At 47.1% G+C, this 23,676-nt stretch overlaps 1 protein-coding gene and 1 long non-coding RNA gene across 4 annotated transcripts in view; both read right to left on the reverse strand.

The window, feature by feature from the left end:
* Positions 1 to 23,676, reverse strand: part of LOC309352028 — a 215,669-nt gene that overhangs the window by 178,017 nt on the left and 13,976 nt on the right. The gene's annotated exons all lie outside the window — the stretch shown is intronic.
* Positions 1 to 23,676, reverse strand: part of PRKCQ (protein kinase C theta) — a gene marked incomplete at its 3' end in the record, with an annotated part of 52,490 nt that overhangs the window by 17,811 nt on the left and 11,003 nt on the right. The window contains exons 2-10 of one of the 2 annotated variants that reach the window (XM_081879823.1): positions 21,494 to 21,619; positions 15,180 to 15,379; positions 11,614 to 11,674; positions 9,782 to 9,944; positions 7,453 to 7,484; positions 5,609 to 5,694; positions 4,246 to 4,375; positions 1,920 to 2,029; positions 361 to 481 (exon numbers count right to left, since the gene is read on the reverse strand). In XM_081879823.1, the coding sequence (XP_081735949.1) occupies positions 361 to 481; positions 1,920 to 2,029; positions 4,246 to 4,375; positions 5,609 to 5,694; positions 7,453 to 7,484; positions 9,782 to 9,944; positions 11,614 to 11,674; positions 15,180 to 15,379; positions 21,494 to 21,611 (1,021 nt within the window). In that variant the 5' untranslated portion in view covers positions 21,612 to 21,619. Of the gene's footprint in view, positions 1 to 333; positions 482 to 1,919; positions 2,030 to 4,245; positions 4,376 to 5,608; positions 5,695 to 7,452; positions 7,485 to 9,781; positions 9,945 to 11,613; positions 11,675 to 15,179; positions 15,380 to 21,493; positions 21,620 to 23,676 lie in introns of both variants that reach the window. The other variant, XM_081879822.1, reaches the window with a different exon arrangement.

The following is a 23,676-nucleotide window of genomic DNA, read 5'->3' on the forward strand; positions in this document are numbered from 1 at the left end:
GCTGTGGGTTAAACCACAGAGCCTAGGACTTGCCAATCAGAAGGTCAGCGGTTCGACTCCCCATGACGGGGTGAGCTCCCATTGCTCAGTCCCTGCTCCTGCCAACCTAGCAGTTCGAAAGCATGTCAAAGTGCAAGTAGATAAATAGGTACCACTATGGCGGGAAGGTAAACGGCGTTTCCATGCACTGCTCTGGTTCGCCAGAAGCAGCTTAGTCATGCTGGCCACATGACCCGGAAGCTGTACGCCGGCTCCCTTGGCCAGTAAAGTGAGATGAGCGCCGTAAACCCAGAGCCGGCCAAGACTGGACCTAATGGTCAAGGATCCCTTTACCTTTACTCAAATGATAAAATACAGCACCTTTTTTCCCTGCTGGAGGTGCTGGCACGGGAGGAGCAGCGGGCGTCGGGTCTTTGTCAGGGAAGACAATTTCCACAGGTCCTTCTCTCAATATCTTCTCTGACTCCCGCAAGCTTCTAGCCTGCCTCATGGTAAAAACGAGTAAAGGAATGAATCACATAGCATGCTTGCTGGACACTGCAAGTGTGGGATCTAGCATGGGGCACAAGATTGGGAACTAAAAAATAATAATAATCGATAGAGTTTATCCATAGTTTACACCCTACAACCACAGAAGACACCCTACAACCAGAATGCAGGTCACACTTCTCAGCAACTTGTCAAAGAATTGGGCTGGCCGTGGGGAGAAGATGAGTTTTTGCCCAACGAGGGAAAGATGACCTACTACCGGTCCACAATAGAAAGTGTCCTTTCATACTGCATCACGGTGTGGTACGCTGGTTTGACATCAACTGATAGGAAGTGCCTACAGAGGGGGGTGAATACAGCACAAGATATTATGGCCTGTCCCGTGAATCCGCTGGATGAAATAGCGGAAGAACGTTGCCTCAGGAGAGTGAGGAAAATTCTCAGGGATGATTCACACCCTGGCCGGCACTTCCTTGGTCTCCTGCCCTCGGGCAGAAGATATAGAAGCCTGATTAGTCCCACCAACAGGGTAAAGAACAGTTTCTATCTGTGGGTTGTTAGGCTGCTGAATGAAAAGATAACAACAGGGCAACTGACTTTCAGGTTTGGTGTGTGTGTCTGTCAGTAAACGAGGGGAATTAAGACTAAGAGAGCTGAGTGGGGGGTGCTTGCGTAACCTCACTGTATACAAGTTGTACAAGTGACAATAAAGTATTTCATTTAATTTCATTTTAAAGGTGCCAGCTGTAAAATAATAATAGTCCCATCTAGTCCAGCATTCTCACAGTAGCCCACTAGATGCCCATGGGAAACAAGCAGAACATGAGCACAACAGCCATTCTTGTGGCTTCCAACAGCTGGTATCGTTGCTGCCTCTGATGGTGAAGGCAGAGCAGTGTCTTCATCGTGGCAACCAGAAACTTGGAGGAAACCTGCATGCAGGACCATCAAGAGCGCCCTAGTCAATGGACGTCTTTGTCACCTGATCGGTGATGCCAGCGATCTCCAAATCATCTCTCTGAATCGCTTGCAAATGGACTTCAAATGGCTTGCTGTCACCAACCATCAGCTGATTGTCACCGGAAGCAAAGCCCTTTGAAGGTAGGGGTTTCTCCTGGCACCAATGAGCTGATTGGCACCCACAGCAAAGGGTCCCGCTTTGAAGTTGCCACCCGATGTCATAATGAGATTGGCGTCAGATGATGGACAGGCAGGGCAGCCCCACCCACCTGCTAAAGTTGGACGGCAGGGGCAAGGGAGGAATCCAGCCCCCATTTCATCTGATACTTCAAACCAACTAAATAAATTCAGAGGAAGAATGGGACATCCTCTTTTGTAGAGGTGGCAAGTACAAAGAAATATACATAAGCCCCCAGCCTTCTGTGCTTTTTTTGCCCCAGAGGAGCCAAAGAACGCCGCTGCTTGCCCACCTGTTGCCGGCTCTCGATCAGTTGCAGCGCTTCCGACATGAGCTTCTGGTTGATGCCGCAGAGGTTTGCCACTTTGGCTTGGCACTTGTGGTGGACGTTCATGGCACAGGCTGCAAGCAAGGCATGGAGTCAGCAGGTGAGGTTTTGGCAATGTTAAGAGAATCCAGTCCGCAGGTTAAGAACATTAGGTGGGTCAGGCCAATGGTGCAATGAGTCCAGCCTCCTGGTCTTGCAGTGGCCACCCAGTGGGAAACCTTCACGCTGGACCCAAGCCCAATAGTACCATCCCCTCCTGCGGTTTCCACCAACTGGTATGCGGAATCATGAAATAATACAGTTGGAAGGGACCCCAAGGATCATCTAGTTCAACCCCCAACAATGCAGCAATCTCAACTCAAGCATCCATGACAGATGGCCATCCAACCTCTGCTTAAAAACCTGCAAGGAAGGAGAGTCCACCACCTCCCGAGGGAGACCGTTTGTGATGGCCTGGGACTTGGGCTCGGACTGGGAACCAGAGGATCTCAGTCCGCACTGGATCCTTTGCCTCAGGCATCATCTGAACCAAGTCTGGGGCCTGATCCTGAAGAGTCCCAGTCTGCACAGGTTCCCCTGCAACAAGCACCAGCTGGGCCAAGTCAGGGGCCTGAGCCTGCCCTGGCTCCAGATGCGGGGATTACCTCGTTGCCTTCAGCTGGGCCATCACTTACAGCTGCTCCACTACTGGTGTGGTCAGGGGAGGCTGAGGCAGCCTCTGGGTCTAGTAACCCACCGACGTCTCGCGAGCTGGAGAGACTAAGGTCTGAGAGAAGGAGAGACCTGAGTACTCGCAGGAGGAGTGCTCACCTTCGGGCAAAACAGGGAGGTGAGTCGCCGGGGGATCAGGACCGGCCGCTACCCTGACAAAGATAAAAGGCTGTTGGACCCCGCCCCGGGTTGCGGGAGCAACATTGCTGTATGCCAGCTCCTGCTCCTGTCCTTGCCTGGTATCCTGCCTCGTGGCCCAGTCAGGCTCCTAGCAGAACTTTCGGATTCTGGACCGGTCCTGGACCGCGTTTCACGGGTTACCCCCGGGCCTAGCACACCGTTCCACTGTCAAACAGCTCTTTCTTTTTTCATCCAGCACACAGTCAAACTATGATTTATGAGAACTGTGGTTATCAATGACCTGATCCTGCTGCCAGCCTTTACCTAACGTTCTCTGTAGGTCTCTCATCTGAGAAGTGGCAACCAGGAAAGCAGGCTCAACTCTGGTCCTCCCCACTGAGAACTGTACTATTAGAAGGATGATTCCTATCTCCTCCTATCTCCCTCTGCTGTTCCCCCTTCTGTTACAAACTGGGGTGGAAAATCTGTCATGGAATCTTAGAATTGTAGGGTTGGAAGGGACCATAAGGGTCATCTGGTTCAACCCCCTGCAATGCAGGAAACTCAACTCAAGCATCCATGGCAGATGGCCACCCAACCTCTGCTTAGAAACCTCCCAAGGGAGTCTCTTCCCCTGCCAAACAGCTCTTATCCTCAGAACATTCTTCCTGTTCTTTAGTTGGAATCTTCTTTCTTGTAACTTGAAGCCATTGGTTTGAGACCTACCCTCCAGAGCAGGAGAAAACAAGCATGCTCCCTCTTCCATGTGACAGCCCTTGAGATATTTCAAGATTGCTATGCTATCTCCTCTCAGTCTCCTCTTTTCCGGGCTAAACAAACCCAGCTCCTTCAACCATTCCTCGTAATAATAATACAGTGGTGCCCCGCAAGACGAATGCCTCGCAAGACGAAAAACCCGCTAGACGAAAGGGTTTTCCGTTTTGGAGGTGCTTCGCAAAACGAATTTCCCTATGGCCTTGCTTCACAAGACGAAATGTCTTGCAAGTTTTTCTGACTTTTTTTTCCTCCCCCCCCCTTTTTCTAAGCTGCTAAGCTGCTTATCTGCTAAGCTGATAAGCCGCTAAAAGCCGCTAAGCCGCTAATAGCGCTAATCCGCTAAGCCGTCAATGGGCTTGCTTTGCAAGACGAAAAAACCGCTAGACGAAGAGAATCGCGGAACGGATTCTTTTCGTCTTGCGAGGCACCACTGTACAGTCATACCTCATGTTACGTTTGCTTCATGATACATTTTTTCAGGTTGCGTCCCATGGCAACCCAGAAGTACCGGAAAGGGTTACTGCCAGGTTTTGCCGCTCGCGCATGCGCAGAAGCGCAAAATGCCGTCACGTGCATGCGCAGAAGCGGCGAATCGCAGCCCGCGTGTGCACAAAGGCACCGCTGCGGGTTGCGTTCTATTCATGTTATATTTGTAGTTCTATAGCTGAGCCCCTGGACTTACCATCACATTTCAAACCCTGCCGCGCCAGACCCCAGAGCAGAGTGCCGCAGTGATCGCAGAATGTTGGGCTTTTGTAATTGTAGACCTTAAATCGGTGGGGCATGTCAATCTTAAATCTCTCTTTGTGGAACTGCAAAAGAGAGAGAGAGAGAGAGAGAGAGAGAGAGAGAGAGAGAGAGGAAGAGGAAGAGGACGAGGTTAGAGGACGCACATGGTCTGCTTCTGGTGTTGCAAATACATACAAAACTGAAGGGGTTCAAGCCTTTAAACAGTTCCTCTTTTGCAAATACAAACAGTTCCAGTGCAAATGAATTGAACAAGGAATTATAAACAATGTGATGGGTTCTGCAGTGACTGTAATCCAATGTTGTCCCTCACTTTCACAATAGACCAGGGATGAGAAAGCTGTGGACATCCAGATGTGGTTAGACTCCAGCTCCCATCAGCTCCAGCCAACATGGCAAATCGTCAGGGAAATGAGAACTGCTGTCCAGCAACACCTGGAGGTTCCCTCTCTCTGCTGTAAACCAATATTTTATCCAGCTTGCCTGCGAAGTAGGTCATTTTGGAGTAGAAGAGGAAGGGCGACGTCTTGCCCAAGGCAACTCACGGAGGCAGTGGCGTCATGAGAGCCTGACTTAGGTCAGGATAGGTGAGTTCAGACCCCATTCAGCTGTGGCATCAGTGCCGGCTCTATCATTAGGCAGAGTGAGGCAACAGCATCAGGCGGTCGATTTTGGATGTCATAAAAGTATAGCAAATTGTTGCAGTTATTAGCATTGCATTTCTTAGTGCTGCCGGGAGATGCTGGTGGGATTTTCTGTCTCTGCTGCCAAAGTAAGTTTGCGGGCCTTAGGGACGATAGACTACAACAGGGGACCCCATTTTCTAATCTGCCCCAGGCAGCAAAAATTCTGGAGCCGTTCCTTTCCCTTGTGTAGGGTTCAAAAAGTAAAATTCCTGACAGACACCCACAGAGTTGTTCAGATTTTTTGCACCATGCATACGGAATTCACTTAAATTCTTTGCAGACGCTATGTTTACACCTTGTGTGACTATGTAGTCTCATTTGTGTCCGTCTAGCCTACCTCACAGGGTTGTTGTGAAGAAGAGAAATTGGCAGAGGGCACCAAATCTATCTGCACGTCTCTACCTTGAGGTCCATGATTTTCTCCAATCCTTTTTTTTTTTTTAATGAGGAAAGGTGTTTTCAAACTCTTGGCAACCGGTGTGTTGTCAACTGATGCACAAAAAAATCCTACATTCAGATACACACCGCCCTCAACCGATTCACAAGAAGTTTTATTCAGATACAGGCCACCTTCAGCTGATTCACAAAAAGGAACTTCATTCAGATACATACCATGGTTTCTCTGCTATTGATGGCTGATCCCGTACACTTTGCTATTACTTTGTCAATGCACTTCTTGTGAATGGCAGCATTGCATTCTGGGAAGGGAAAACAAGCCATATAAAGCATTGTTGAAGGGCCACAAGAAGTAAGAGACGCATTTTAAATAAAAGCACACATTCTACTCATATAAAAACACCAGGCAGGCTCCACAAATAACCCAGAGATGCATTTTAAATAAAAGGACACATTCTACTCATGTAAAAACACGCCGATTCCCGGACCGTCTGCTGGCCGGATTGAGAAGGCGATTGGGCCACATCCGGCCCATGGGCCCTAGGTTGCCTACCCCTGTAATAGCCTAATCTTTCACGGGTTTGTTTAATTCCCTTTTAAAGCCAGCCACAAACAGTAAGAGAAATATTGCAAATATTGGACTGTAATAATAATTTATTTCTACCCTGCTCATCTAGCTGGGTTTCCCCAGCCACTCTGGACGGCTCCCAACAGAATATTTAAAATACGATAAAACATCAAACATTAAAAACTTCCCAATACAGGGCTGCCTTCAGATGTCTTCTAAAAGTCAGTTGTTTTTTTCCTTGACATCTGAAAGGAAGCCGTTTGCACAGGGCGGGGGCCACTACTGAGAAGGCCCTCTGCCTGGTTCCCTTTAACCTCACTTCTCGCAGTGAGGGAACCTCCAGAAGGCCTTCGGCCCTGGACCTCAGTGTCTGGGCAGAACGATGGGGGTGGAGACGCTCCTTCAGGTATACTGGGCCGAGGCCATTTAGGGCTTTAAAGGTCAGCACCAACACTTTGAATTGTGCTGGGAAACGTACTGGGAGCCAAAAGTTCCAGAGCCAATGGGAAAGTGGCGTATCCCCTCGATTTTGGCTTATCACTTGGCGATTTTGCACTTTTCCTGGAGACCCTAAGGAAAAGGTGAAATCCCTAAAAGACTTGGAGACTCAACCAGAATCTGCTGCACGGACGGAATATACCTGCAGGCCGCTTCTACCTGCTGTCTTTTAGGATTGCCTTTAACAAAAAACAAGCTTTGTGGCTTAAAGCATGCCCAGACTGTTCTTTGTCTCAATTCCGACTGAAGCTGGTTCGTGGGAAAACGCATCGGAATGCAGAATTTCATAAGAAATTACAGGAGAGATCCAGCATAGGTTTGGACTGAAATGGGAGTGTGTTGACCCGCAAGCCAGCCAGAAATTAGGCACTTTGCAGCTGTAAACCTATGCTTTCTGACCTGGGCGTAAGTCCCACTGATCTCAATTTGCCTTACTTCAGAGTAGACCAATAGAGAATGTTGTCATTAATTCCTACTGTAGTCTGTGAGAGGTGATGAAATATACTCAGAGTCACAAAGTGATTTCATGCTCTTTATTCAGCTCATAGTAGTGAGGAGGAATGAATGAAAGTCCCCTCAAAGTATCTGCTTTATATACATTATTTACACAATGGGCTGCACATGATTGGCTAATTCCAGAATTCTACTGTAAGCCAATCAGGTTGTGGATTCACTTCTATCTGGAGCATGATTGGGTGGTTCCTGCCAACCAATCATACTGCTGCATTGTTCTAGGACCAATCAGACTGCTGCATTCTGAATCCTATTGTTCTAGGACCAATCAGACTGCTGCATTTTGGATCCTATTCAACTCAGTACATAACAGGTGACATGGCTCTTGTAGGTCACATTTACACATGCACTCTTTGTTTCCATGGCTGGCTTGCTATATATTTTTTAAGCATTCTCGGTTTTCTTCAGGGCGGCATGCAAGAAACACTGCAGTTTCTATTTTGGCAGTTGTAAATAATGCAATATGCTAAAAGTTTCTTACGTCTGCACTGGTAACCTTGCTTGTTAAGACCCCTGAAACACAGAAAGGAGAGAATCTGGAGTAAGGATAACATTCATCATATATATTTGAGAAGAATGACTTTAAAACAAAATAAATGCTGTGTGTTGGGATCTGGGCCCAGAAGGGCTAGGCTCCTCACTCAAGTAAATTAATATTTATTATTACAGCCAAACAGCCAGCATACTAAAACCAGAATTCCTGCATAGTTCTTTACAAAAATGATCAGAGTGGAATTTAACAATCAATATACTAATTAAAAAGACTTAAGAACTCCATTTAAGAAATAAAAGAACAAGAAGATTTCACTATAAGCTGCAATGATTTATGACTGTTTGTGCCGCTGCGTATCTCTTGCTTTCGTTGACTTGTGGCTATTGCACAAAATCTAGCTGCTGTACATTTCTAGTGACATCTGGATTCTGGTTGGGCAAGAGGTCATTTAAATAATGTTTCTCTGTCCTCCCTGGTACTTTGCATACAAGAAGGGTTACAATAGAGGCTCTGAGTTCTGTATAAAATCTACAATGGAATAGAACGTGGCCCGCAGTTTCACTTGGACCACTCTTACATGGGCAGACCCCCTCGCCACAAGGAATCTTTCTGTGTCTGCCTTCCCATAGCGCAGGTGGCAAGACATGGAATTTAGCTTGCATAAATGTCTTTCTGAATTTGGGGGGTGTTCAAATTTCCTCAAATAAGTGGTGTCAGCTGGATAAGGACTGGAGAAAACTGAAACCACTATTAGTACGATAGCAATACAGTGGTGCCTCGCAAGACGAAAAGAATCCGTTCCACGATTCTCTTCGCCTGGCGGTTTTTTCGTCTTGCGAAGCAAGCCCATTGACGGCTTAGCGGATTGGCGCTATTAGCGGCTTAGCGGCTTTTAGCGGCTTAGTGGCTTAGAAAAAGGGGGGGAAAGGGGAAAAAAGTCGGAAAAACTTGCAAGACATTTCATCTTGCGAAGCAAGCCCATAGGGAAATTCGTTTTGCGAAGCGCCTCCAAAACGGAAAACCCTTTCATCTAGTGGGTTTTTCGTCTTGCGAGGCATTCGTCTTGCGGGGCACCACTGTACATTCAAGGTAGAGGCAGGACATTAAATATGTCTTTGCATTTAGAACATGCAAGTTTTAAAATAAAAATAAAAATGCAAAGATCATCTGTTTGGGGAGAGAATCAAAGCCAGTGTGGAGCAGAAACTTAGCCCTTTTCTCTTCTGCTATGGTCCTGAGGAAAATTCCTCCTTTTAAGGTGATTTTTGCACTCTCTCCCTCTCTCTCCCATCAGTCCTCCTTTGGGCCCAATGCAGAGGAAAGGGGAGGAAATCCCCCTGCAGCGGATGCTGTTCAAATTTTCAAAAATACATGTTAAATTCATAGGTGTTGTTTGCCTCCAACAGCTATTTGAGGTTGCATCATTTGCATATAGGGGAACCATGAGGAATGGTTCGCAGTGGCCCTGCTGGTAAGAGGGTTCTGTTGTAAGATATACAGTTACTGACTCACAACTGCATGCATGAAAGGGTTAACCTGAGCCATGAGTTCGTTACCAGAGTGAGTGTGGCTAAGCAGGCACTCAGCAGCCTCTGCTCTCCCCACCCCCCACCCGCACTCTGCTTCTCAGTCTTTTTCTCTTGGTGCTTCCTGGAACAAGCAAAGAAGGAGCCATGTGGCTTTGGCTCCCAGCTCAGTTGTTCCTGCAAGTGAACTGAATCTCTCCAAAATGGAGATTTTAAAGCCTGCATCTCTGCCGACTCAAAGACTGTATGATCTTTTTTTTTTAAAAAAAGAAAGCAAGTACTTTTCTTTTTAAGTCATTTGAAACCCCTTTTCATATCCGTCTTACTGCCAATTGATGGAGATTACTTTGCTGTAATGTCTGGCAACACTGAGTAAAACATCCACTTATTTGCAAGATTTCATATTTTCATGGGGAACATTTGTTTAAGGTAGATGAGGGCAGATGCAAATTTAACCAAGTTTTAATGTGCTTGGAGCAATTGCCATTGTGTATAATTTTGCTGCGAGAGAGGAAGAGATTTCTCTTCCAAACCCCTCCCTCTCCATCAGAAAAGGCACAGGTTGCCCCTTCCCCACTAGACAATCTTCCTCACACTGGTGCTCTACAGATGTTTTGGACTACAATTCCCATCAGCCACAGCAAGCACAACTGGCAAATGTTAGTCTAGGGCCATTCAAACTGGGGCCTGATGGGAGTTGTAGTCCCAAAAACATCTGGTGGGCATCAGGCTGGGGGAAGACTGCCATGGGAATAGATCAAGGAAGGGAGGGCTGAAGCCATGTGTCATACCAGACAAACTCGTGGCAAACGGAACAGAAGGTGGGCTGGGGGAAGAAGGTAGCAGTGAACTCGTGACACTTGACATTGTGGATCTTGGCTTGCTTGATGGCTCCTCTGCGTTGGTGCAGAGAGAAAAACCCTTCCTTTTCACAGTCAATAAACTCTGGATCATCTGGGTGAGAGAAAGAGAGAGAAGCTTGGTTATTCTGATGACGAATTCCTGCAGTCTGCCTAGAAGCTAAAATAACATATATTTAAATCAGCTCGAAAAGGCGTCAGCTTTAAAAATAAAGAGCAGGGCACACTTCCTAAAACAACTCAGAGGGCTGAGTCACACAACCAAGAGAAGTGAGGGGTTGGTGCATATATTTGTGGACTGCCTGGGGGTGTCATATGCCTGAATTCTTGCCCCATGGGGGGGAATTCCATGTCTTTGAAAAACTAGCTGGTCAGGGAGCAGGGTTCTCATCTACATTTGTCCTTGATCTGCTAGATTTTGATGTGCAGGGAGGACTGACACAACGTCGCAACCCTCCTCTCCTAGCCTGAAGAGCTTCCCTCCAGCAGAAGTAACATGGCTGTAATTTTGGCTCTCATCAAATGTTGGGCATCTCCTGTAAAGACCTCTACCCCAAATGAAAGAAGCTTCTTCTGACTCAGAGCATAGGAAGAGCCCTCTGAATCAGGGCAATTGCTTATCTGGTCCAGCACCTTGTGTTTACAGTAGCCAACCAGATGCTATAAGCAAGAAATGATGGCAAAATTGGGGACTGTACCAGAAAAATGGTGTCCTGCTACTAAGTTAAAGATGAAGAGTTTGGATTTGATATCCCACTTTATCACTACCCTAAGGAGTCTCAAAGTGGCTAACAATCTCCTTTCCCCCACAACAAACACTCTGTGAGGTGAGTGAGGCTGAGAGACTTCAGAGAAGTGTGACTAGCCCAAGGTCACCCAGCAGCTGCATGTGGAGGAGCGGAGACGCGAACCCGGTTCACCAGATTACGAGTCCACCGCTCTGAAGCACTACACCACGCTGGCTCTTTACACCCACTCTTTGAATTGGGAGGAAAACAGGACCTTTCTGCCCAAATGTAAATGGCAGGGGCGTGGGGTGTGTGACTCCAATTTGGGACTGTATCAAAAAGACAAGGCTACTCCTATCCAAGGTCCAGCTGAGCTTGCAATTTACTGTGGTTTTTTTTAAAAAGCGAAACAGCGAACACACAATTGCCCATTAACTGTTTCTCAAGAATTCACCCCGATTTCTCGTACAAAGTTTGTAGGGTGTTTTTGGACTATGTTGGCTATTTATTGTGCATTCGTTCTGATTTGCTTGCAGGCTGGTTAGACCACCTTGCATCCAGCAAGCAATATGCTTTCCAATCTATTTTCCAGTCACTTTCCTTCTCAGGAAGCTGGTTCGTTACACAAAAGCACCAAGCTAACTTCAACTGCACAAACTGAAATTCATCAGGATGTAACTGAATTCTGTCCGAAAGCAATGAGTCCAGAAGTGGCACAGGGTTTGTCCTGAGTGATGAAAGACAGCAAATGATGCTCACGCATGTGTGAATCAGTCCTTTGGGTGTCACAAATCCCAATATGTTGCCATAATAGCCAATTAAAATTGCACCAGCCAATGAACTGGTCCCTGAGCAGTTTAAGAATTTCAATATTTTGAGGTTCTGCTGTGTTTCTTTATGTAAAAGTATTTATCGCTCTGTGTTGGGATTTTGTACATTTTGAAATTACCATGTCCCAACCTGAGCTTTCAGGGTGGGGAAATCCGCAGCGAAAATAACTGAAAATGCCGTAGCAATAATATGACCATCACTTGCCAGTAGTTTCCAGGAAGTATCTTGCGTTCATTAACATTCTGCCTTGTGGCTTCAGTTCTAGCTAAAAATGAAATAAAATAAAGGAAGGCAAGTTAAAAATAGCTTTTGTTTTGTTGTTTAAAAAGGAAGAGTGAGTGACAAAACAGCCAGGGAGTGACCATCGCGTGAAAAGCCATAATGGAAAGATCTCGCAATCATCTTGTGATCCACAGTAAAAAATAAATAAATAAATAAATAAGCGCATTAAAGTATTTATTTATTTATTTATTTATTTATTATGAAGGGAGGTTGAGAACACTTGACATTGGTTAACAGAAATACAGTCATACCTCGGGTTAAAGACGTTTTGGGTTAAATCTTTTCATCTTGTGTCCCGCGGTGACCCGAGGTACAGTGGTACCTCAGGTTAAGTACTTAATTCGTTCTGGAGGTCCGTACTTAACCTGAAACTGTTCTTAACCTGAAGCACCACTTTAGTTAATGGGGCCTCCTGCCGCCGCCACGCCGCCAGAGCACGATTTCTGTTCTCATCCTGAAGCAAAGTTCCTAACCTGAAGCACTATTTCTGGGTTAGCGGAGTCTGTAACCTGAAGCGTATGTAACCTGAAGCGAATGTAACCCGAGGTACCCCTGTACCGGAAAGGGTTACTTCCGGGTTTCGGCACTCACACATGTGCAGACACTCAAAATGATGTCACGGGCATGCGCAGAAGCAGCAAATCGCGACCCGCGCATGCGCAGACACGCAGATGCAGGTTGCGTTCTGCTTAGGTTGTGAACAGGGCTCCGGAACGGATCCTGCTCGCAACCAGAGGTATCACTGTAGTCCTTTGCTTGTCCTCCTGGATGAAAATACAAGAACTTTGCTGGATCAGACCAATGGCCCATCTAGCCCAGTGTCCTGTTGTCACAGCGGTCAGCCAGTTGCCTGTGGGAAACTTTCAAGGAGGACTGAAGCACAAGAACACACTCTTATGCAGTGGTGTCGTGTGGGAGTGGCAAAGGGGTGGTTGTCCCAGGCCCAAAATTGCTAGGGGGCACAAAATTTCAAACACCCGGTGCTGCCTGGGTCACTGGACTCCACTGAAAATGGCTTTTCCATGAGAATCAAGAAGTGACCTCTCTAGACAATGGAACGACTCTTCTCATCTCATGTCTGTGGCTGCAGTGGATGACGCCATTAGGCAGTTGAATGTGCATGTGTACTCCATCCTTTTCCTTGCTTCCACACAGCCCCAGGTACTGGCAACCCACGCTACACCACTGGTCCCATCCTGCTGTTTTCAGCAACTGGTATTCAGAAGCATTGCTGCCTTCCTGTGATGGCCTGGGATTCAGACTCGGAGGCTGAACCTGAGGAAATCCCAGCCTGCATAGGAGTCCTCGCCTCCAGAACCAGCTGAGCTGGAGCTGGGGCATGAGCCTGAAGGGTCCTCACCTGTGCTGGATCCTCAGATGCAGGCACCAGCTGAGTCTGCTTTGGCTCCTGAGGTGATGGAGGACCCATTGCCTGCAGGTGCTCCACTCTCAGCCCTGTCAGGGGAAGCTGAGGTTGCCGCTGGGTCCGGTAACCCTCCAGCCTCTCCTGAGCTGCAGAGGCTCAGGGCAGAAAAGTAGAGGGAACTAAGTTCCCGCAGGAGGAGTGCTCGCCTCCAGGCCAGGAGAGGCAAGTCACCTGTGGACCGGGGCCGCCCTATGCCTCGGGGCAGATAAAAGCCAGTCAGCCCCAGTCCCAGGTTGCGGGAGCAACGTTGTTGCTAGCCAGTTCCTGCCTGCACCCTGTCCTGCTCTTCTGCCAGAGTTCTACCCGACTCCCCGCCTTGGACCCAGCTTCAGCTTTGATGGACAGCCTCCATACCACACCCTCAACCTTGGATCGGACTCGGACCTCGCCACACGGATAACCCTCGGGACCAGCACACTTCCAGAATGGAGGCAGAGCTTTGCCATCATGGCTCATAGCCACAGTGGCGTAGCGTGGGGGGTGCAGGGGGGGCCAGCTGCACCGGGCGCAACATTTGGGGGGGGCGCGCTCGCACTCGCAGCTCTCTGCCCCTACCTGGCTCACTCTCTCTCACTGCAGTGCTGGCTGTGTGAATCCGATCCGAGCTGCCGGGTCGCCGCCCACTGTGGAGGGGGAGGGTGCCAGGCGTGCGTTGCAGTGCGGAGTGGAGCGGAGAGAGAGCGAGGGAGGGACTATCTGGGGGAGGGACAGTGCAGCGGCCGCCCAGCGCAGCGCTGAGCGCGAGAGAGAACCACATCCGACCAGCCCAGGCAGCAGCAAGAAGAAGCTGGCAGCGGCGGCAGGTTAGGGGTTAGGGGCACAAATTACTTGCCTTGCCCCGGGTTAGGGGGCGCAAATTACTTGCCTTGCCCCGCTGCATAGCCATCGATAGCCCACAAATTCAGCTAAACCTCTTCTAAAGTCATCTAAATAGGGGACCATTTGGGTCACCCCTTTTCTGAACCTGCCCCAACTCTGCAACAGGATTGCACTGCGCAGTTCAGATCTAGGCATTCAGCACCCGCTCCTGCCTTTATCATTCAGTCTGGTGATCACAAATGTAAGAAGGTCAATACATCACCGATCCTCAGAAACGTTGAACTGCATCCCCAGCAATAATGTTTTACACAAGTGCATTTCAAAAGCTTCCAGGACAGTTGCATCATGATCTATACAGTTCTCTACATTTCTTCATTAAGCTTTCCATTATGTTTTTGGAGAAAAATCCCTGGCGAGGCATGAACGAATTCAAGCTCAAGTCAGTTTTATTACTGCCAATTATTCTTCCTGCCCAAAGGGGATTTTTTTTTTAAAAAAATCTAAGCAAAGTCTATTAGAAGAGTGTCCTTCAGACTGAGCAAATTCACAGCAGGCTTATTGAAACCAAGTGTTTCAATTCTGCAGGAACTGGCAACTCCCATTGACTGCAGATGGCTTTTAAGGAAAAGAGTCTCCATTAATTAGCTCAGTGGTAGAGCATCTCTCTAAAGGACGCGGGTGGTGCTGTGGGTTAAACCACAGAGCCTAGGGCTTGCTGATCAGAAGGTCGGCGGTTTGAATCCCGAGATGGGGTGAGCTCCTGTTGCTCGGTCCCAGCTCCAGCCCACCTAGCAGTTCGAAAGCATGTCAAAGTGCAAGTAGATAAATAGGTACCGCTCCGGCGGGAAGGTAAACGGTATTTCCGTGCACTGCTCTGGTTCGCCAAAAGTGGCTTAGTCATGCTGGCCACATGACCCGGAAGCTGTACGCCGGCTCCCTCGGCCAATAAAGCGAGATGAGCGCCACAACCCCAGAGTCGTCCACGACTGGACCTAATGGTCAGGGGTCCCTTTATCCTTTACCTTACATTCTGCATGGACTGGTTACATGGCAACATGTGCAAAGGGCTTGAGATATCTATTAGGTCCATAAATTACCATATAGCATATATTCAACACAAAAAACAGTAACAATTTGTTGTTGACAAAGGACAGCTGGACATAGAAAGGGCCCCATTACCTTCAGTAGCTTAGGGCCTCATCAAAATCCGGCCCTGCAAATGAGCAAAGGCTCTTGCGCTTACCCAAATTTCTGATTTCCCATTCCTCTTTTTGCACTTCTCTGCAACCAAATTGAGTTCTACCGTCGTTTCTGCGACCATTTCGGCGCTCTTGTCCTTCACAACGATGTGCATTACACGCCCCCTGTGGATGTGAGCATCAAAAGTACTGTTCCAAGGTGGGTACATGGTGGGCTTCTTCTGGACGTAGGATTGGCCGTTCTCTAGGGTCAAAAGGATTTATTTGAATAGTTGCATCTCATCCAGGGCAAATACTTTCCCCTCTGCCCCTACTTAAAAATGGGAAGTGTAATGCTGGTGGTCAACAAAAGAGGTTCAAAGACTCTCTCAAGGCAAATCTTGAGGAAAAAATGTAGTATAAACACCGATAACTGGGAAACACTGGCCTGCGAGCGCTCCAGTTGGAGAACAGCCTTTACCAAAGGTGTCATGGGCTTTGAAGATGCTTGAACTCAGGACGAAAGGGAGAAACTAATCCAGAATGCGGCAGCTAGACTGGTGACTGGGAGCAGCCACCGAGACCACATAACACCGGTCTTGAAAGACCTACATTGGCTCCCAGTACGTTTCCGAGCACAATTCAAAGTGTTGGTGCTGACCTTTAAAGCCCTAAATGGCCTCAGCCCAGTATACCTGAAGGAGCGTCTCCACCCCCATCGTTCTGCCCGGACTCTGAGGTCCAGCTCCGAGGGTCTTCTGGCAGTTCCCTCACTGCGGATAGCGAAGTTACGGGGAACCAAGCAGAGGGCCTTCTCGGTAGTGGCACCTGCTCTGTGGAACACGCTCCCACCAGATGTCAAAGAGAAGAAAAACTACCAGACTTTTAGAAGATATCTGAAGGCAGCCCTCTTTAGGGAAGCTTTTAATGTTTAACAGACTACTGTATTTTAATAATTTGTTGGAAGCCACCCAGAGTGGCTGGGGAAACCCAGCCAGATGGGCGGGGTATAAATATATTATTATTATTATTATTATTATTATTATTATTATTATTATTATTAATTGGAAGGCACGTTTGGCAAATCCACACCGTGACCAACTCCCGCCTGAAAACCAATGTCCCCACTGTGGAAGGACGTGTGGATCCAGAATTGGCCTCCACAGTCACTTACAGACTCACTGTTAAAACTGTGTTTTTTGAAGACACTTGGCTATGAGGTATCGCCAAAGAAGGAGGAGGAGGAGGAGGAGGAGGAGGAGGAGGAGGAGGAGAAGAAGACTCGCCACCCCAGAAGGGAATGTAACCAGTGGGCTGAAAAGCATTCCCTGTGCGTGTTTTAATGGGAATGTTCTATTGTGCATTTAAATTATGAATGCTCACATTTAAATGACCATGCAATCAATCAATCAATCAATCAATCAATCAATAATATTTGGGTCATATGCCAAAGGGAAGCACCAGCACTTTGATCCTGGAAATGTACAAGAAACCAATGCATTCTTTCCAAACAGGTGTGAAATGATCCCACCTCCTGGGTCTCCTATTAGCAGTTTAGCAGCTGCTTTCCAAACTAATTGGAATTTCTGTACAGTCTTCAAAGGCAGCCCCATGTAGAGCGCATTGCAGCAATCCATCCTGGAAGTAACTAGAGGAGGGATGGCTGAAGCTTGGCTTTGAAGCTCTTCATTCTGCAGAGTTCAAAGACACACCAGAGCCTTCCAAAAAGCAAATGTCACCAAGGCAGGCAGGTGGCCGAAGGCCGCAGGTATCCAGGTGGCCTGTTTGGTCAAAAGGAGTTTTGAAAGGGCAGCGAGTTCATCCTCTGCAAGATTCATCAGGATTCATCAAAGCCTTTCTTCTGAAGTGGCAACAGCAGCCCTACTCACCTGCGGGCTCCTGTTTCAGGGGGAGCTGCTTTGTGGGCAGCAGGTTTGAATAAAATAACAGAATCATCTGCAAGGCAGTTTAAATTCAGCCCCGCTCCCTGAATTTGCTCCATCGCAGCTCACAAATGCATGCAACATTGAGGAAGATGGAAGGCTTGCTTTGTTAAACAACTATCTGACTTTTAGAAGACATCTGAAGGCAGCCCTGTCTAGGGAAGTTTTACAGTGGTGCCTCGCAAGACGAAATTAATCCGTTCCGCGATTCTCTTCGTCTAGCGGTTTTTTCGTCTTGCGAAGCAAGACCATTGACAGCTTAGCGGATTAGCGCTATTAGCGGTTTAGCAGCTTTTAGCGATCAGCTGTTAAGCGGCTTATCAGCGGATCAGCTGATAAGCGGCTTAACGGCTTAGGAAAAGGGGGGAAAAAGGGGGGGAAACCCGCAGGAACTCGCAAGACATTTTCGTCTTGCGAAGCAAGCCCATAGGGAAATTCGTTTTGCGAAGTGCCTCCAAAACGGAAAACCCTTTCGTCTAGCAGGTTTTCCATCTTGCGAGGCGTTCGTCTTGCGGGGCACCACTGTAAATGTTTTTGCTTTATTATTATTATTATTATTATTATTATTATTATTATTCTGTCAGGAGCCACCCAGAGTGGCTCGGGAAACCCAGTGCGATGGGCAGGGTTTAAATATTATTATTATTATTATTAATCAGATCACGTAGGGGCTCATTCACACTTTTGCTTGACCCGCATTATGATTAATTAATTAGATGTATATACCACCATAAGATTTCAGAGCTGAAACAAGTCGCATAAAATACAGGGTGAAAACAAGACAAAATAAAATACAGGGTTTACACAAGTGAATAATTAAAACAAAACAGCAAGACACATTTTAAAGGCTGTAGAATATTAAACAGCCAAAGACCTGTTTGAAGAGGAAGAGCATTCCACAAACTGGGAGCCACTGCAGAAAAGGCACCGTTCTCACAGTGCTACCCTCTGGACCTAACGTGGAGGAGGCACAGATGATGGGCATAGAGACTGGGACAGTTTCTATGGGGAGTACCAATGTTGTGTAATGATGAATTATCCCAGGTCCAAGGACTTTTCTTGATGTTCTGTGGGTGTGTCTTACCTGCTGAGCCAATGTCGGCTAAGCAGAAATATCTCTCTGGGTTTTCCAGACATCTCATAAGATCCTATTAATTGCCTTGAGATTTATGTGGATTGCAGTGTATTTAATTAACGGGCGATAATATTGGCGGAGAAGGAGCCATTTCTTTTGAGGGTGTTCGTTTAAGCAATTTCAGCCTCTCCATCAAAGCAACATGATTGTATAAAGCTTCTTAGTTTGCTGGCTCTTTCCCCAACAAGACATTATGGGATGTGTGTGTGTGTATTAAGTTCCCTGACCTTTCTGTGTAAGACTAAATGCTTTTCTGCATTAAGAGGGATTATTTTTAGCTTGCCGGCACTCTTGGATCTCAAGATTATTCTTTGGGTGTGTTTTTTTTTTAAAGGACTACAATAGCACCTTTTTTCTTTCCTTACAAAAGGTACTTTTCTTTGCTTAGCGCCACTGTTTTGAATAAAGGCCTATTTTACCCAGTTCTGAAATTGGAGTGCTGAACATAATAAGGCAGATTCCTGATGTTTTCCATTCATATTGAGGAGTTCTGGAATGGCCAAGTCCTAAATCATTCCTTAAAATCGTGTGACACTCAAATACTGCTGCATGCTAAAAACAGGGAGAATAAACTAGCCCAAACTAGGCACTTTAAAATACAAATTATTTATTCTGCTTTTTTCTTTTTTCTTCTTGTAAAGAAAGCAAAAAATCACTTGGGAAGGCTGCAAGTTGGATGGGATAGAGGAAGGCTGGCTAGAGAAAATTAGGGCCAGTGTCATAGCTAAGTGGCAGAACATCTGCTAGGCATGTAGAAGGCTGCGGGTTCAAGCCCTAGTTAGGGCTGGCAATGACTCCCTATCTGAAATCCAGGAGAGCTGCAGGCAGTCAATGCAGAGACAAAACTGAGCTCAATAGGATAAAGACAATTTCCTATGTTCCCATCCCTTCCTTTTACTGTAGTTGTTTCCCCCCTCAAAAATGAAAAAAAAAAGGGGGGGGGAATCTAGCCTGAGCAAGCTGCTTTACCTCTTCTTATTTTATTGAAAGATTAAAAAAAATACCTAATTACAAGTGTACAGAGTAAGATAAGACAAAAAGAAGAAGAGAAGAAAAGAAATAGTACCCAGGCATGTAGAAAACTTTGGGGGAAAAGATGTGACAATTGAATCTTTCTCCTTGTGGGTAAAAAAAGCAGCTGCCGGAGGGCAATTTTTGAGCTGGGAGATGAACAGGAGGGAAAGGATGAAGTAGTCTCTATCTGCTCTTTCTCTGACCCAACTGCAGGCTGCTCTGTTGTCACCAACCTGTGACAGGGCCTTTTCTGTGGTGGCTCCCCATTTGTGGAACGCCCACCCCGGTGAGGTACACCTGTCTTCCTCGTTATTGACTTTGAGGAGGAATCTAAAATCATTCCTGTTTGATGGCTGAAAGACACTGCTCCTGGTACCTCTCAGATTCTGGCAGCTCCAAGACAATTTTGTAAAACTGTTGTTAGAATATTTGAAAATAATCATGGCTGCGTTTGCTGTTCCTGGACTACTTTGGGAGGAAGAGCAGGATATAAATTGAATGGATGGATGAATGAATGGGCAACATAACAATTAACGGGAATATAACAACAACAGCTAGGCTAGCTCAGTCGGTAGAGCATGAGATGCGGGTTCGAATCCCACACTGGGCATTTTTAAAAAACAACAACAACAACAACTCTGCATTGCAGGGAGTTGGACTAGAGGACCCTCGTGGTCCCTTCCAACTTAGAATTCCATGATTCTATATGAATCTTAGTTTGAAAATAAAGCCATGACAGACAAGAACATCAGGCCTCCCTCACTCATCTGAGACAGCCAAAATGACATCATGCGCATTCTCAGAAGTGGCGAATCACAACTTGCATGTGCGCAGACGCGCCACTGCGGGTTGCGTTCTTTTCATGTTGCGAACAGGCCCCCGGAATGGATCCCATTCGCAACCAGAGGTACCACTGTATAAGATAAAAAGCAAGTAAAATAAAACCTACATACAGCAACAGTGGTTTGTGTTGTGTATGCTCCTATGGTGTAAGTAATGGGCCCTGCCTGTATTTCACTATTAATATACTTCTTCTTAATTGTATTTCAGTTCAACAATTGCTTTGATAAAATGCATACTTTGTTATGTGCAAATGGCTTTAGATACCTATTAGGTCCATAAATTACCATATAGCATATATTCAACACAAAAAACCAGCAACAATTTGTTGTTGACAAAGGACAGCTGGACATAGAAAGGGCCCCATTACTTTCAGTAGCTTATTTAAGGGACATCATCAATAAGGGACAGCAGCGGGACATGGCGCTGGGATAAGGGACTGTCCCGCCAAATAAGGGACGCTTGACAGCTATGGACGAGAACATATAAAATACCGACTGCATCAGGCCTCCCTCCCTCATCTGAGACAGCCGTTCCAGCAGTGGGAGAGCTGGGAAGCAGAACTCACTCTACCAGATCCCTCCTGCCCCATAACTGTGCCAGTTGGCCATTGTAGGAACACCAACTGTTTAGAAATTGGTGTCTGAGTTTTGATTTTCCTCTGCCCTCCTTGTTCCTTTCCCCTTCTGTGTCATGCTTCTCTAGATTGTAAACCTGCAAGCAGGGGCTGTCTTGTTTTGACTACTGTATACATAAGCCGCTCAGGAATGCTTTTAGGCTGGTGAGCAGGGTATACAAATGTTATCAATCAATCAATCAATGTTAATGTGTGATTTGAAACTCACTCTGGATAGACTCAGGCTGCATCTCCCCCAGTAGGGCTGGCCCAAGACATTTTGGCGCCTGAGGCAAACCACAAAATGGTACCCCCTTCCCCACCAGGGAAGAAGGGTGAGTGAAGATCAAGAACAATATTTGTGTGTGGCCCACAAATATCTACAATGGGATCTGCTGTCCCTGTGGATCCTGCTGCCTGAGGCTGTCACCTCCCCTTGCCTCACAGTTTGGCCGGCCCTGACCATTGGCCATTGTTCAGCCTGGACACCGAGGTCCAGATCTGAAGGTCTTCTGGTGGTTCCCTCACTGTGAGAAGTGAAGTTACAGGGAGCCAGGCAGAGGGCCTTCTCGGTAGTGGCACCCGCCCTGTGGAACACCCTCCTGTCAGATGCCAAGCAGATAAACAGCTATATGACTTTTAGAAGACATCTGAAGGCAGCCCTGTACAGGGAATGTTTTTAACGTTTGACATTTCACTGTGTTTTTAATATTTTGCTGGAAGCCCCCTGAGTGACTGGGGAAACCCAGTCAGATGGGCGGCATATAAACATAAAATATTGTTGTTGTTATTAAGCGCATGCATGCTCAAACGTGAGAATAAAGCACTTACCCGACTCCACTGCTTCCTTGACTATCACTGCGCAATACGGATCGATCACATCCCCCTGGGAAGGGAGATAGGGACCGCTGTCGTAGTTGGACAATCCAATACGGAGAAAAGGAGACATGTCGGTCTCTGCGAGGAGAAGAAAGCAGACCTTATTGGAGAGGCTCTCGCAACTGCCTTGGCTGTTGTAGTTTCAGCGTCTGTGGCAAGCCCAGGAATTTAACAGAGAAGTCGCTTATCCATTCCGGACAGCATTTCCCCTCTCCGTCCCACAACCCGCTGAGTTAGCAAAAGTTTCCCTGGCACATGGAGCGGCTATGCTGTCGGCTCCTCTGTATCGCTGGAGGCTGCTGTGGTCACCAAGGCAATGGTCGGGAATGACATCTGATTGACTTTGCTGGGTGAAAAGCAGCAGGCAGCTGCAGGAGGGCTTGAAATTGGATATTGGATGCTGGAGGAGGGGGGGGTGAGGGGGAAGCGTTTGCTCAGTGAACCCTGCACAAGTCAATGCCAGGCACAAGCTGCCCCCGAATGGAACCAGGAGCAAAGCAGTTTGCAAAATGGCACTGCAAGGGGATGGCTGGAAGATGGCATGGTTAAATAAGATGCTGTCTTATTTAAATTTGATGTGTTAAATTTGATATTTATACAGTGCCGGGTGGCGCTGTGGTCTAAACCACAAAGCCTAGGGCTTGCCGATCGGAAGGTCGGCAGTTCGAATCCCCGAGATGGGGTGAGCTCCCGTTGCTCAATCCCTGCTCCTGCCAACCTAGCAGTTCGAAAGCACGTCAAAGTGCAAGTAGATAAATAGGTACTGCTCCGGCGGGAAGGTAAACGGCGTTTCTGTGTGCTGCTCTGGTTTCACCAGAAGCAGCTTAGTCATGCTGGCCACATGATCTGGAAGCTGTCTGCAAACAAATGCTGACTCCCTCAGCCAGTAAAGCGAGATGAGGGCCGCAACCTGAGAGTCATTCGCGACTGGACTTAGCGGTCAGGGGTCCCTTTACCTTTACCTTTTACCTTGGTTCTCAAGTGCCTTGGTACTCAAACAACTTGAAACCCAAACACTGCAAACCCAGAAGTAAGTGTTCCAGTTTGTGAACGTTTTTTGGAAGCTGAACGTGCTCTGTTTTGAGTGTTATGCTTCCCTTTTGAGTGTTACACTGAGGTTTGTCTGGTTTTGCTATTTATTTTGCGTTTTTCTTTTTGCAGCTATTTTGTTTTGTTTTTTTGTGACTGTGTGGAACCCAGTTCAGCTACTGAATGATTGCTTGTGTGACTGCAGCACATTGTTTCTTGCTTTCATTTCGTTAGATAGTAAAATTCATGTTAAATTACTGTTTTAGTGGTTGTTTTTAAAAGTCTGGAACGGATTAATCCGTTTTGCATTGCTTTCTATGGGAAAGTGTGCCTTGGTTTTGGAACGCTTTGGTTTTTGGAATGGACTTCTGGAACAGATTAAGTTTGAGAACCAAGGTACCACTGTATACTGGATGGAAATGAAGTCAGCCAGTGAGTGGGACCTTGGATGGGTGAGCTTCACCGGAAGGGAAAACAAACACAGACCCTACAAGCGTCCCTATTTTCCAGGGACAGTCCCGGATTTACAGAAGCCGTCACGCTTTCTGATTTGATCCCAGAATGTCTGCCGAGAAAGCCTTGTGACTGGCCGAAGATCACCCAGTGAGCTTCATGGTGGAACTGGGATTCGAACTCTGGTCTCCCAGGTCCTAGTTTGGCACTCTAACCTCTACACCACCATGTCATGGAGGGGGATGGCATTCACAATCCTTGATGGAGTGGCAGAAGCAGCAGTGAGGAGACAACGGAGCCAGAGGCAGACCGGGAAGAACATTGGCAGCATCATGCCAAAGGCCAACTCAATTTATTATTTTAATTATTGTGTTTCTATCCTACCTTTTTCTTCAAGGTGGCATACATGGTTCCCCCCTCCTCGTTGAGTCCTCACAAGAAGAAGAAGAAGAGTTTGGATTTGATATCCCGCTTTATCACTACCCGAAGGAGTCTCAAAGCGGCTAACATTCTCCTTTCCCTTCTTCCCCCACAACAAACACTCTGTGAGGTGAGTGAGGCTGGGAGACTTCAGAGAAGTGTGACTGGCCCAAGGTCACCCAGCAGCTGCATGTGGAGGAGCGGGGAAGCAAACCCGGTTCACCAGATTACGA

Source organism: Podarcis erhardii (assembly GCF_964252035.2).
Source record: "Podarcis erhardii genome assembly, chromosome: 10".
NCBI classification, from domain to species: domain Eukaryota; kingdom Metazoa; phylum Chordata; class Lepidosauria; order Squamata; family Lacertidae; genus Podarcis; species Podarcis erhardii.